Consider the following 13,571-nt stretch of genomic DNA (forward strand, 5'->3'; position numbering starts at 1 on the left):
TTTGCCTTGGCGACATCATTTTGCCATTTGGCCCATGCCCCATTCCTCGCTCCAAGTCCCAGTCCCATTTCCATTCGCTCAGCCCACCTGGTAGGTGTTTCCATGCGGCCTGCTCCCTCAGCCAGTTTATGGCGTGTCCCACATAAATATTATATGTGAAATAAATATCATCCCACGGCGGTTGGGAATTTCATATGGTGCTAAAATATTTCAGCCTCAATCGTGCACAGAAAAAACCAAACTGGAATTAAACCTTTAATAGTAAACACTAACCTTGATGGCTAAATAATTAATAATCAGTTTAGGATTATTATCCCAATTATCAAATATTTAAGGGATTTCATTTTCCGACAGCCAACAAATCTGCATATTTGTCTTTATTATTAAATCATTTGCAAATATTCATTGAATTTCCAGTGTCTGTTTGCCAATTATCTTTAAATGGCTGATGTGGTTGAATGCGAAATGTGTCCTCTTTGGATATAATTTTTAGTTCAAAGCATAAAGTGTGACAGACTAATTGAATAACTGACATAATATTAAATACAGCGTTAAAGTGTCAGAAAAACTTATTTATTTAATAAACTGATGGCAAGTCTTACTCGTTTAATTATGTAATTTAATGTTGAGTTATTTCTCACACTGCTGGGAGAGATCCTGTGGCATCGATTGACGATTAACCACAATTTCGCCATGCAACAACCATCATCTGGTTGACACTCTGCCTCCCCGGGGGCTTGAGGCTTGAGGTTGCTCGTTGGGATTTAAAGAGCTGACAGAGGCAGCCCACACACCAACACCCACCAAGCCGCCTGTAAATTAATAAACTTGTGAATTATTAATGCACACCACACACACCAATCACGGATGGTGGGGGAGGCCGGGCTGCTTGATTAGACGGGTTGTTCGGGTCCTGGCTTGCCGCCAATCACATCCAACGGAAGCATGCCTCCTCTGGGCAGCCTCCTTGTGTGCTTCCGTGGCACAATGGACGTGTTCTAAGCCCGAATGGCTTTCTAATTAGTTCGTTCGCTTTGCCGATGATCCTTGAGGCTGTGAGGGGCCTCGGCCTTTGTTCTGACGGTCAATCAATAAGGTGGCTAGGCCTCGACCTCCAGCCGCGTGGCTTAACCCTTTGGCGGATTATTTCACTTATTAAAAATCATAAAGGGTTATAATTTCTTAAATAATTGTTTAACGGCATTTTAAGCCAAGAAACCTTTTATTTAGAAATTTAATTTATGATTAAAATCAATCCTTATAAGGCCTTATCCATTAAAGTGTTAACCTTGCCTCTCTTCTTTTCTTCCAGCTGGGCAACCAGGAGGCCACCTGGGTGGTGGCGGACTACATCGCCAGTCCTGGCAGCAATGAGCTGAGCGTGAGCAAGGGCCAGCAGGTGGAGATTATCGAGCCGCCCACCGCCGGCGAGCCGGACTTCTGCCTGGTGCGCCTGAATCCCCAGAACGACGACGCCGCCGTTCAGGAGGGCCTAGTGCCCGTCTCAGTGCTCAAACCGCCGCCGGGCTCACACAAACACGGTTCCGGATCCGGAACGGGTGCAGCCGGAGCAGCAGGCTCACAGAAATCCGACATGCAGGAACAGGGTAAGTCATTTAAAATTATTTTTTTAATTTTGCGATGATTTATAATTTATTTATTTTTTTTATTTTGATAGGAAACCGCAGCAAGACGGATGCTCTATCCTCGTCCACAAAACGTCGTGGATTCAGCGGGTGAGTAATTCTAAATATATTATTTTTAAAGTGTAGTATAACTATATGGAATCTGACTGACTGAATATTTGTTAAAGGGTTTAGAACTTTGTGTGATACTTTCTTTGTCTTTAAAGCATAATATGAATAGTTTTGTTTGTTTTTTTTTTGTGGACAGCCCAAGAAAACATGAACTAGATGTTATCTCGGCTGGGGTGACAAAAACAAATTCATAAATCGTTTCATAATATTTATCAGCTCTCGTAGCCAACATTCGTCACTCGTGCGTACTTCTCCGGACTACCAGATAACCGCCATTGCCCATTGCCGGTCCCATCTCCGTCCCATCGCCCAACTGTCTCATATGCGGCTTCTGTGCCGCAGCGTGTATAAGAGAGCTCCCCTGATCCGGGGATCCGGGGCAATTCATCATACTTTTGTCCGGGTGGGCACTACCGATTGCTTGGCGCTTATCCATTTGTCATGCGTCACCGGCGTATGGCTTATTACCGAAATGTGGAAGGGGTGCTGGCGAAATTAGGGATTGTGCTGGAGCGGAACCACGCACGTGAATCGTGTTGGATGGCAACTTTGAGCTCTGGTTGAGTTTAAAAATATTCCTGCCAATCCAATTTTAATCCATTATCTAATTAACTGCAAAGTCTACAGAACAGGTGTACTAATATTTTTTTTGCTGGGCTATTAGTCGTGTGTCGTGGTGGTCTGGCCCAAGCTATAAAGATATAAACCCATTTACACTTAACTGAGAGAATAAAAGCTCGAAAACAAATATTTAACCTAAAGAAGCCGCTCAGCTGATACCAGTTGGAGTGTTGTTATTATTTCTCCCTTTGTTGTGAGCTCTCTGAAGCAAGTTCCCCTACACTTGAATATTTAGATATAAAATATAAATAAAATAAAGAAATATAGAAATCGAATCAGCCTTTAAAAATGACTAAGAAAGTATGATTATTTATTAAAGATAAAACTATTTATAGCTTGACTCTTTATATATTAGATATAAACCTTTTTTCTCAGTGCCCTGACCATTCCCCATGCGTCGCTCCCTTGTCAAGTTTGTTTTTGTAGGCGGGTTCGTATGTTTGAGGCACTTTTTCTCCAGAAACCGAAAGCCCCCAACGGGGAGCAGCTGAACAGAACCTTGTCTCGCCGGTGGCAGTTTGCTGGTCGCTCAGTTTACGATTAGACGCAGTACTGGAAGTACGTCCTCTACCCGGTTGCGGTGTGCCTTAGACCCGCTAATCAATTAACGCCCCAGTGCCAGTGCCAGTGCCAGAAGTGTTCACCTCCGCAGAACGCTTATGTTTCGCCATGTGCAATAACAACAATCATAGCAGCAGTGACTGCCGGTCCGATAAGTTGACCGAAAACGGTTTTCATTTCGAAAATGCCGCATTACCTGCTTCAGCCAGTTTCTGCGGTAATGCTGGCGAACTGTGCGATAACAACAATGTGACTTCCAATTCTAATTCGCAATGTCACTCAAATCAAATGAAGCGCAATTCAGCACCAGCTCATGTCCGATCCAAGTCGATGCCCAAACTGCTCAAGTCGCAGTCGCTAACTCACGGAAACGGAAATGGATCCATCGCCTTGCAGCACCAGCAGTCTTTGGGCGGAAGGCAGTCGGGATTTAAGTGTGTTTGCTGTGAAAGCATAGCCGAGCAGGACCAGAAAAAGCAGAATCGACGCTCCTTTCTGTTTCCATTGCCGTTCAGGTTAGACTTCAAAACAAAGCCATCATCATAAAGCTCTCACCCAGCCCCTGTGTTTTTCCCTTGAAAACAAACCTGAGCACCCAAAACATTTCCATAAGTTAGCCTCACTTTCAATTAGTCACTATTCGGCTCAATTGCAATAACAAGCTCTTGGGTATCATGTGGCTTATGTTTTTTTCATGTGGCTCATCATTTTCTCAATTGTCCAATTGTTTTTTTTAGAGGGTCTTGCGGTTTCAGCTTCAAACTAGTAATACTATTTTTAGAAAAACTGTATTTATAACATTTGTACAATTTATGAAGGTACAAGCCCCTTGTAGTGTACTGGAAGGTTTGGTTCCTTCCTCGCCCTGATTGTGTTGAGGTCTGTTTGCTTTCCACAATCAACAAGCAACCAGTGACTAAGCCAGCCGGAGATTTGGCCCAGTGCGGAATCGAATACTCCGTCAACATATCCATTTACTCCGGATAGTTATCGCCCCTTTATGCAGCTGCAATTGCCGGTCTGGCACGTTTCTATTCCATGTAAGATAGAGAATCTGTTTGTTTGTGCAAAAGTCCAAATTGAGCTTCATTAAGTCCAGACCCAGACTGGCTTTTGGTGTTTTTTTCTCTCTGATGAGGTTTATCTTGGGTGTTGGATTTCCCCCAAAGTGTTATCTTTGACTCTCGATTTTTGTATTTGGGTGTTTCCCCATATATTTTTTTTGTAAAGAAAAATAAATACATGCTTTTGTATGCAACAACAGATCTTTCTGTTTGCAAACATCTCTCACCAGATTTTTTCTCACCAGAGTTTTAATATTCGAAACAAATAGGGAATACCCCCTGGCCTGGTAACCGGTTTCTACTTTTTCCCGCCACCATTTACACTAATTGTGCAATCGTCTAATAACCAGTTGCTACACAAAGCCACACAATCGATTAAAGTTTATTATTAGCATTATAAATCGACTGCCTTGTCCTTCTTAGTCAGAGTTCGTCATAGTTTCCTACGATTTCCTACGACAAGAACAATAAGCGCATCGCTAACCGATAACAAGCCATGCGTATTAATCATACGCCCTGTAGGCTTTAATAAAAATTAAAAAACAAAAGAAAGAGAGTCGAAGAGTTGATTGATTTTTGATTTGTTTTGCCATTGGAGCGTTGTGGGCATTACACATTTGGGTGAAGCTTTCTAGATTATTCGCATTTCTACGAATCTTATCGATAGGGCGAAGCAATGCCACTGCTCTCTTGGGCACTATTTGGAAAGCCTGTATGTATGTATGGATATATTATGGAATTTTCTTTTTTGTTCCATTGGGAGCGGGACACAAATTACACAACAACACTTTCAATATTTGCACACTAATTGGGCACTTTGTTTGCTGCTGGCTCACTCGAGTGAGCATTAAGTGATGGCAGTGATGGCCTCTTCTCCCACATCTGCTCCTGGCTCTAATGCTCTTCTTCGGCGTCGTCATCGCCTTATTCCCACTCAACATGAATATAGATTATTGTGTAGAGTCGCCGACCACTACTTCCATATCACCTCACCCCGTTCCCAGGGACGTTCCCTCGTGCCTGTTTCTAGCTGTCACTCTGGTCAGGGCTCTTTGTCTCAAGCACTGTGTCAATATGCGCGTGTGTTTGTCCAGGATATGCCAGGACATCGGGTAGGGCAGGGCAGTCAGAGGTGGAGGAGAGCTGCTTAGTAGCGCGTGCTGCCAAGTCCAATGAACTAAATGGACTTGTCCTGCAACGGTGTTTGTATTTACCATATAACCCATAAAGGCACTGCCACAAAAATGTTTATAGAAAGGTATTTTAATTCCAAAAGGATATATAGTTTGTGTAATTAGCAGGATACGGAAATTGCAAAATCAAGCAGCCTTGTTGCATACTTTGCGGCGTCCTCCATTAATACACAGACACACACAGACATACTAAGTGCAACAACAAGTCCAGCTGAGTGAGACACTTTGGCTATTTGGCTAAAAAATTACATCAGTCTCATAATAAATTAAATACAATTCCGGGAACTGAACAGCGAGGCTCATCCTTGTTCGGTGTTCAGTGGCATCCTGGCGAACCGCCCTGCCCTCCCTTTGTCGTCTGTGTCAATGTTTATTTTTACTTTGAATTATGTTACATGCCATTGGACTGGCGCGACTCCACTCTTTCTCTGTTTTTTGTTTAATTGAAATCGATTTTGCTAAAATCGTCTGTTTTAAGCGACTAGTTTGCTCATTAATTAAGCTTAATTAATATTTTACATAGAATGTTTTAACTGGACAATGGGGGACATGCGGGTGCGGCTTTCATCTGCTGTGGTTTTTGCGGTCTCTGCCGACTGCATTGCCAGAGAGTCCTGGGAAATATATATATATTTTACGCCTAAATGAGCCATCTGCTGCGGCCAGAGTTCACTGTAACTGGCAAAGGAACCTCTGATTAATGACTTTCCATTCACGAGCGCATCACAAAAAGTCGAAACTTGACCCATAAACTTTGCTCCGCGACTCTGGCTGGAAATTAATCAAAAAGGAGCACCGGAAGAAATATATGTATATGCGTATACTTTTTACGACGAATGCGGTAAAAAGTTAAGAGCATAAAAATGAAATAAGCGGATATTTGCCTTTAAAATCGTAGAATCATAAAACCAATTGCAGTGACTAATGGCGACCGACTTTTAAGGAGACTCGTCTCGTTCGTTAGTTAGTGGTTTTGGGGGGGAAATTATAATTTGGACCCACTGTGCCAGCGGCGACAGCCGAACAGCGGGCGGTTGGCCAAGTTTTCCCGCCGCTGCTGGCGACAGTCTGATGTTGGCCACACAGCTGGACAGCCGTCAAGCATTCCTCTCTACTTTTTAGCATTTGTTTTATTATTTATTTATACGTAGACACACATATATACGATATTGTTTGTTTTCGGCACGTCATGTCGAGAGAGCGATCTCAATAGAGATATGGATGAACTTGTACACACCACAACAAACATTCGCAAGTTCCTGTAACGACACACCACACTCTTCGAGAAAGTATCCAACCTGTCACTAACTGTCGAATGTCCTTGTTTCCTTCCTACTTTCCAGTCGCAACTGGCTGCCGCTGATGAACCGCAAGGGCGAGAGCAGCAAGCCAAGCAACAAGCCGCTCGTGAAGAAGCCCTCCGAGAAGAACATAAGAGTAAGTCACTCGCCGCCACTCGCATTTACGAGCGTTTATTTATAACATTTAATATATTTATTCCTCAGCCAACCCCAAAGCACGCCGAAGAGCTGGCCGAACAGCAGCCGCAGCCAGGTGGCAGTCCCGCCACAGTGGTCCCATCGTCGCAATTCCCCAGCAGCACCGCCAGCACCCAGCCGGCCGGGGACTATGAGCCGGACGAGGAGGCCGGACTGGAGCTGCCGCCGCCCATGAAGCCCATCCAGGAGCCGCACCTGATTGCCAACGGACCGCCCGCATTTAACAAGGATGCCAAGGAGAGCTCAGCCAATTTGGTGAGTTGTGAAATCCTCTACAGATCCTACCAGATTTCCCGAGGGATTTAATTAGGCGGCCAAAGGCAGATCTTAAGCTTTAAAGTCAAGCAGTTTTAAAGAGACTCTTTCAATATTTATTTAATGATTATTTCTAAAGGATATATATTTTTGCCGCATCTGCCACTCATACGTTTTGGGCCACGTTTGTTTGTTTAGCACGCAGCTCCTCTAATATGTGTTTCCCACACAAATCAAAGCGGTTTATTGTGAGTTACCCGGGCCACGTCGATTCCATTCAACGTCATCGGCAATCCAGGCACGGTCTCTGCTCAATTAGAGACCAGAAGGCGCACATACGCACCCCGCCCCGGCAGGGAGATTCTAGGGGTTTGGGCCTCCTCCTCTTTTTTGGGCCAGCCACCTTTGGCATAAATGCGCCACTTTATTTTGTTTACACACGGAGCAAGAGACTCTATAAAGAGCACAGGCAGGGCGGGGAGGTGAGATACGAGATACTAAGATACTGAGAGTAGAGATACTCAGATACTCGCCACATTCGCAAATACAACGCATAAATTTCGACAGTCAAATTAGCCGTAGTCTTTGGGCGGATGTGAGTGTGTGTGGGACTTCCACTCGACTGGTACTTTTGAGAGCAAATTACAGGGAAAAGGATATGAGTCTAGGAGGTTGATTCATGCTCCTGGGAATGTGGCCTTAAATTACTCCCCATTTTCATTCAAATTCCCATACTTTTCTCCCGAGAAACCGAATTAATCGAAGAAAGTGAAAAACTAAAATAGAAACACTAATGAAATGGTCTTGAGGAAGAAATCAAGGTTGCCCATAAAACGAATATGACTTGTTTATTTTCTTAAATTGTAATAAAAAGAACATAAATCCTATTTTTATGAATGCCATAATACAAGCCATTTAATTGAAAAAGTTATTTTGTTTTAAAGTCTTTGACAGTCCATGCTTTTTAGTCGCATATTCTAAAGTCTGATGGGTGTTCTTCGTTTTGATTAATGATTCTTTTCGTTCTGTTTTGAGAGCTCCCTAATTTTCAGTTGCCCCCCATTCGAATCCGAATCCGAATCTATCCCGACGTGCGTGGTGGCGTCCGTCGCCAGAATGTCGCCATCTATAGCCACTTTGTCCGTCAATAAATTGAATGCTGTCTGGTCTCTGGTCCGGTCTGTTCTGGTCTGGTCTTCTCGGGGCTCTCTATTCCAATCGCTGTGATGATGGCTTATTAGTCTAATATCGTCTGCCTGCCTTGATGCGTCAACATATAATTGTATTCTTTCCTGTTTACAAAATTGTAAATACACCGAATAGCGACCCAGTTTGGTTTACTGTCTCTAGCCTTAACTTTTTGGCACAGTTGGCATTGGGGTCTTGGCCTTGTTCCTTCTGTGTCTCACCTTTGTTTAGCTCGCCTATTTGCATTGTCATTAATTTTTAATAGTTTTCCTTGTCGAATTTCGCGCCCATTGTGCCATACGCTCTATATGTGTATATTTCTTCGTTTGTGTGACATCAGCCATTGCAGGTCGACTGCCTGCCTTCCTTCCGTTCTGACTTCCAGCCCCACCTCCTATACTGAACAGGCTAATTAAATGTCACACCACTTAGAGGGGTGTACGTCATTGCGTGGGTACGTGGCTGACTGGATTTTCCTTTTATTGTTGCTTTTCCTCTGATGAAATTCAAATGGAAAACTCTTTTAAGAAGGCTCTTGAGGTGCCTTCGTAAAAAAATAGTATCACTACTTCTAGAAAGCACTTTTAATTTCTGATAACTTTTAATCTCAATTGCCTGCAAGCAGTGTATATTATTTCTAGAATTTATAGTCCGAGGTATTTCCTTGTCGATCACTCAACACCCTCGAGAATATTTCGCTGCCGTTGCCGCAAAATGCGAATTAATTTATGTATTTAAGAATTTATAAGCAAAGCTACGCAAAAACACTTACTCTCACGGGGAATACAAAGACATGGCTCTCTCTCTTTTAAATATCTGTGTATATATAGTATATCCCCGATTCTCCATTTCTCTATCGCTATCGCTAATATATCTCTCTGTTTGGCCAGAGACTACTAGACTATATGCCATACAATTATTTCAACGCTGAGGACTGCGACGAAATTGTTGGCGAGGCGTTGATTGAGAGTTTCTTTTTGATGTCGTAGAGACTGGGGTCTGGGGGAATCACAAACTTATTTGTTTTGATTGTATGCGTGAGTGGGTGTTTGGGTGGTGGGTGTTGGGTGTTTGGGTGGCAGTATGCCTACATATGTAAAACATGCTTGGGCAACAGGCGAAACTATTAGGCCGTACTGCGAGCAGCCAGTCAGTTGCTTTTTTCATCGCTCGGCGCTCAGTCGCCTTTCGAGATTCTCTCCCGGTATCGCGTTTGCCAAAATGCGTCGTCGTCGTCGTCGTTGCCTCGAACCAGATCCTTATAGAGGCCACACTTAATTTGTATTTGAAAGACAATTTTCCATAAAAGGAGAGCCAAAAAAAAAAACAACAATAATTTATATAAACTCAAGTGCTGTGCTGTGGTGGTGTGCTGGGAATTTTAAGCAACACGTGCCATGAGCTGCTTTTTCCGCTTGTTTGTAAGCTGCATTTCATTTTGTAATATCCATTGCAATAGCGTGTGCAACCCATTCCAGTCCGATGACCAATTAATGTACTTTTTCACCCAAACAGCTGACTTCCCAATCTTATCTAGAAGCAGTTCGTACTCGTATTGAGAATAATGAAAAGTTTGGCCTTAGAATAATAAATAAAGAAGCAGGCTAGTTACACAATACTATCTTTGGTTTGCCTGCCTGCCAAGGCCCGAATAGGGGAGGCATATTTGCCACATTTGATTTTGGTTATAAATTAAGTAAAACCAACAAGTCGCGGATACGTGTGCTGCGGGCTGTGTTTGTGTTTAGTTAAGTTTGTTATTTATGCAACAGGAATGGCTGCGAAAATAACTGAAATTAATTGGGGCCCAGACCCAGGCCCAGTGGGCTGTGAGCAAAAGTGGGAGAACAAAAATAAGCGAGTGATTCAATTCGAGTTGAACATGCAACCGACATGGGGTCTGCGCTAGGCTATAATACAAATGTGTGTATTTATTTTGAAAATTGCCACAAAACGATAAAAGCTTTCCCTCAACTCTATTTGTATTCATTTGCTGGCCGGCATACGGGGCGTATGAGGAATGCAGTGGGGGGTGGAGATTAAAGCGCCAGAGATTGATTCATCGTTTATTCAATTTCTGTCGATTCTCATTAGAGGCTGGGTGGCTCGCAAGCTATTGAATCAAGTGCATAGATGATATTCCCTAGATTGCAATCCATTTTGGTGGGAAAAACTTTTTCAATTAGCCGCCTGCATGGGACACGGGCAGGGTGGAAGGATAATGCAATAATCGCTGCCAGAGAATGAAACTTTTTGCTCGCACTTGACCCCACGACCATCATTGACTTAACCCTTTCCCCTTTCGCTTCACTCTTGCAGGCCAGCCCCGGCAAAATGGATGGCATATCGGAAATTGAACAAATTGTCAGGGAGAGGACGGTAAGTGCCCTAAGGACCTGCAGCCAGATGGAACTCAACGCTTAACCGTATTCTTCGATTATTATTTTTGCAATTCAGGAACAGCACGAGTCCAACAGTCGAGTGGATGGCAGCGGTGGAGCGGAGAACACCAATGGCCATGGACGCTCCCACGACAACAATGAAGAGGTGAGAATCGGATTAGGTAGCTCACCTGTAATAGTTTTAACAATCACATGTCTATTCCACAGGGTCACAGTGGTGTGCCAGACAAGACTAGTGCCCTGAAGAAGCGTCAGTGCGTCTTGGTGGAACTGGTCTCCACGGAGGAGTCCTATGTCCAGGATCTAAATGACATTGTCAATGGGTAGGTTCCCTAAGCTAACTTAACTTACAAGAAGATAAAATATAAAGCTTTAAATTCAAAATATTCCAGCTACATGACAGAGATCAACAACCCGAACAGTGATATCCCCATGCCCGAGGGACTCAAGGGCGGCAAAATGAAATTGGTCTTCAACAACATCAAAGACATTTACGAGTGGCACAGGGAGTAAGTCAAGAATAGCACAGTTTATCTGAAATCTTACTTAATCTGTCTCATTTCCCTTCTTTAGCTACTTTCTGAGGGCCCTGCGAAACTGCCAAAAATCACCTGCAGACCTGGGACCGCTCATCAAGCGCTCGGCCCCGAAGTTCTCTTTGTATTACACATATTGCAGCAACAAACCCCTCTCCGAGTACATAGTCAGCGCCAACAATGATTACTTCGATTGCATACGCCAGAAACTGGGACATCGCATGTGTGTAAGTACCTGGATTCATACTTCATGTACTTCAATTACTCACTTAATTACTCTTTTAGTTGAGCGATCTGATCATTAAGCCGGTACAGCGCATTACCAAATACGAACTACTTATCAAGGAGATCATCAAGGCCACCGAGGGAGCGGGTCTGTACAAGGAGGTGCCCATGCTCCAGGAGGCCTACCAGCAAATGAAGGTGGTGGTGAAGGCCGTCAATGATATGATGGTGGTGCTGCGCAGCCTGCAGGACTTTGAGGGTGAAATCACCGCCCAGGGCAACCTGCTGATGCAGGGACCCATGAACTGCGTGGTGGATGCGGGACAGAAGCAGCGCGAGCTGCAGATGTTCCTCTTCCAACAGATTATTATCTTTGCGGATATTGAAAAGGCAAAGAATCAGTACTCCAGTCCCACATTCAAGTATCGCTCGCATATACAGGTATGGAAATACCTTAAAAGTTAACAAAGATTAATTATATTAATGGTATTTTTTATTGGTTAGCTCAATCACATGCAAATGAAGGAACTGGGCGACTGCCGCTTCCAAATTAAATCAACTGACCCTAACAAGATTCCCGAGGTCACCATGATTTGCCAGGCGGCGACGCAGGAGAGCTATGCCGGATGGCGGGACATGCTGAACAAGATCCTGCAGCAGCAGAACGACCTGATCTTCATGCTCTCCAATCCGCTGTCAACCAAAAACAAGTAATAGTGTGTCGGGCTAAAGCCAACAAAACGGAAGTAGGAGGAAATGATATTGTAATGTGTTTTTGGGCAAAAGGTATTATTGCCACCCGAAGTGAGCATTTGCCTCGCACTTGTTTTTCGTCTGTGCGTCTGTTTACTGTTAGTTTTGCTCACCCACACCCAACGACACACACTAGCCCTCATCACACACACCCAATCACACACACCACATACTCAATCCTAAGTTGTATGTAACTTGTAATTTATTTATTTTTTCCTCATCTGCGTTCAGAGAATACCTTTTAGTGTCTAGTTTGAGCCAACTTTCTGTTCTATATTTCTATATTTATTCGTTGTTCCGTTTCGTTACCATTTCCGGATTTGTGTATATGAAACGCAAAGTATTATATGCTCAAGAATACCTTCTATATATTGTGTGCATTTTTACCATAATTTAGACTCTTTTTTTTTTGCTCTTTCGTACTGGGAATTATTTATAAACCAAGCAGTCGAGCAACACACTACTCAGAATCAAAAGCAATTTATAATTTCGTTTCGTATTTGTATTTCGCATTAAACGCAGATAGCGAAGCTGAGTAAGAGTATAACTATTTTACGCGTATACTGTACTTTTAGTTTTTAGTTCGGAACCTAGCTATAATTTAACTGCTTAATGTTAATCATAATTTAAACGTAACCTTATTTGCTTTAGAGAACTGAAGCAGAGATTCGTGTGTAAGCAAACTTCGTGAAATAATTTAAGCGTAACTTTAGTTTATGAATGCAATGCAAATCGTATTTGTACTTTATGTTTTACAAATAAAATATGTAAGCTTTAAACGTAATCAAAACAAGAAACAGTCCACTACCAGTCTGAGTTTTTTAATTTAATTTTAATTTTTAGTTTTCATTTCCAGTTTCTGTTCTAAACAAAAAAAAACACAAGACGTTAGCGAGTAAGCAGACATCAAAAAAATGCAACTCTTATACCTTAACAATACCACTTAAGTGAATCCAAAATGTATATCCAAATGCCATTTTTCGAAGCGTATATTTCTCTTTGGTGTCTGTGCGTTATTGTTAGTTTGTAATAAGGAGACAGTAAGGATAATGTACAGTGTAGCATACGATGATACGAGCCAGGGTCGGTCAGACGATATACCATATGCATGAGTATCTCTCTCTCTCTCTATATATCCCTCGAGCAAAGTAACCGCCAAAGGACCAGGATTTGATAAAAACAATTAAATGTATAAAGCACCAGACGAAGTTACTAAGCGGTTGTTCACACGATACTTTCCAATCAAGTTTGTCTCTGAAAGCACACCCCCCAATCACACACTGTATTACACACCGGTAACAGTCTGGAACATGAATGCAATTTGAATATATCAAAGCGAAGAATAACAATAATGATTTAGCATAGCTAAATGTAGGAAGCGAAGCGTAAAATTTATTTTTTTATAACAAAAATTGTGAAACGAACCGCCGGCATAATTCGTAATTAAATGTTAAAGTCGCGACGACAGATCGGATCGGATAGGATCGAAGTGGGGGATCCCCCCAGACAAGCAAACG

The 13,571-nt window shown here is 42.8% G+C and overlaps 1 protein-coding gene across 5 annotated transcripts in view; it reads left to right on the forward strand.

The window, feature by feature from the left end:
- trio (trio Rho guanine nucleotide exchange factor) overlaps positions 1 to 12,851 on the forward strand; it is a 38,227-nt gene extending 25,376 nt beyond the window's left edge. For 2 of the 5 annotated variants that reach the window (XM_017248513.3, XM_017248514.3), the window contains 11 exons: positions 1,313 to 1,607; positions 1,679 to 1,736; positions 6,540 to 6,633; positions 6,702 to 6,950; positions 10,458 to 10,517; positions 10,596 to 10,685; positions 10,748 to 10,863; positions 10,933 to 11,049; positions 11,114 to 11,303; positions 11,362 to 11,742; positions 11,806 to 12,851. In XM_017248513.3, coding sequence (XP_017104002.2) covers positions 1,313 to 1,607; positions 1,679 to 1,736; positions 6,540 to 6,633; positions 6,702 to 6,950; positions 10,458 to 10,517; positions 10,596 to 10,685; positions 10,748 to 10,863; positions 10,933 to 11,049; positions 11,114 to 11,303; positions 11,362 to 11,742; positions 11,806 to 12,015 — 1,860 coding nt within the window. In that variant the 3' untranslated portion in view covers positions 12,016 to 12,851. Of the gene's footprint in view, positions 1 to 1,312; positions 1,608 to 1,678; positions 1,737 to 2,912; positions 3,455 to 6,539; positions 6,634 to 6,701; positions 6,951 to 9,309; positions 9,560 to 10,457; positions 10,518 to 10,595; positions 10,686 to 10,747; positions 10,864 to 10,932; positions 11,050 to 11,113; positions 11,304 to 11,361; positions 11,743 to 11,805 lie in introns of those variants that run through there. The other 3 variants (XM_070279294.1, XM_017248515.3, XM_017248516.3) reach the window with 3 other exon arrangements.
- Positions 12,852 to 13,571: the final 720 nt, after the last annotated feature.

Source organism: Drosophila bipectinata, chromosome 3L (assembly GCF_030179905.1).
Source record: "Drosophila bipectinata strain 14024-0381.07 chromosome 3L, DbipHiC1v2, whole genome shotgun sequence".
NCBI lineage: Eukaryota > Metazoa > Arthropoda > Insecta > Diptera > Drosophilidae > Drosophila > Drosophila bipectinata.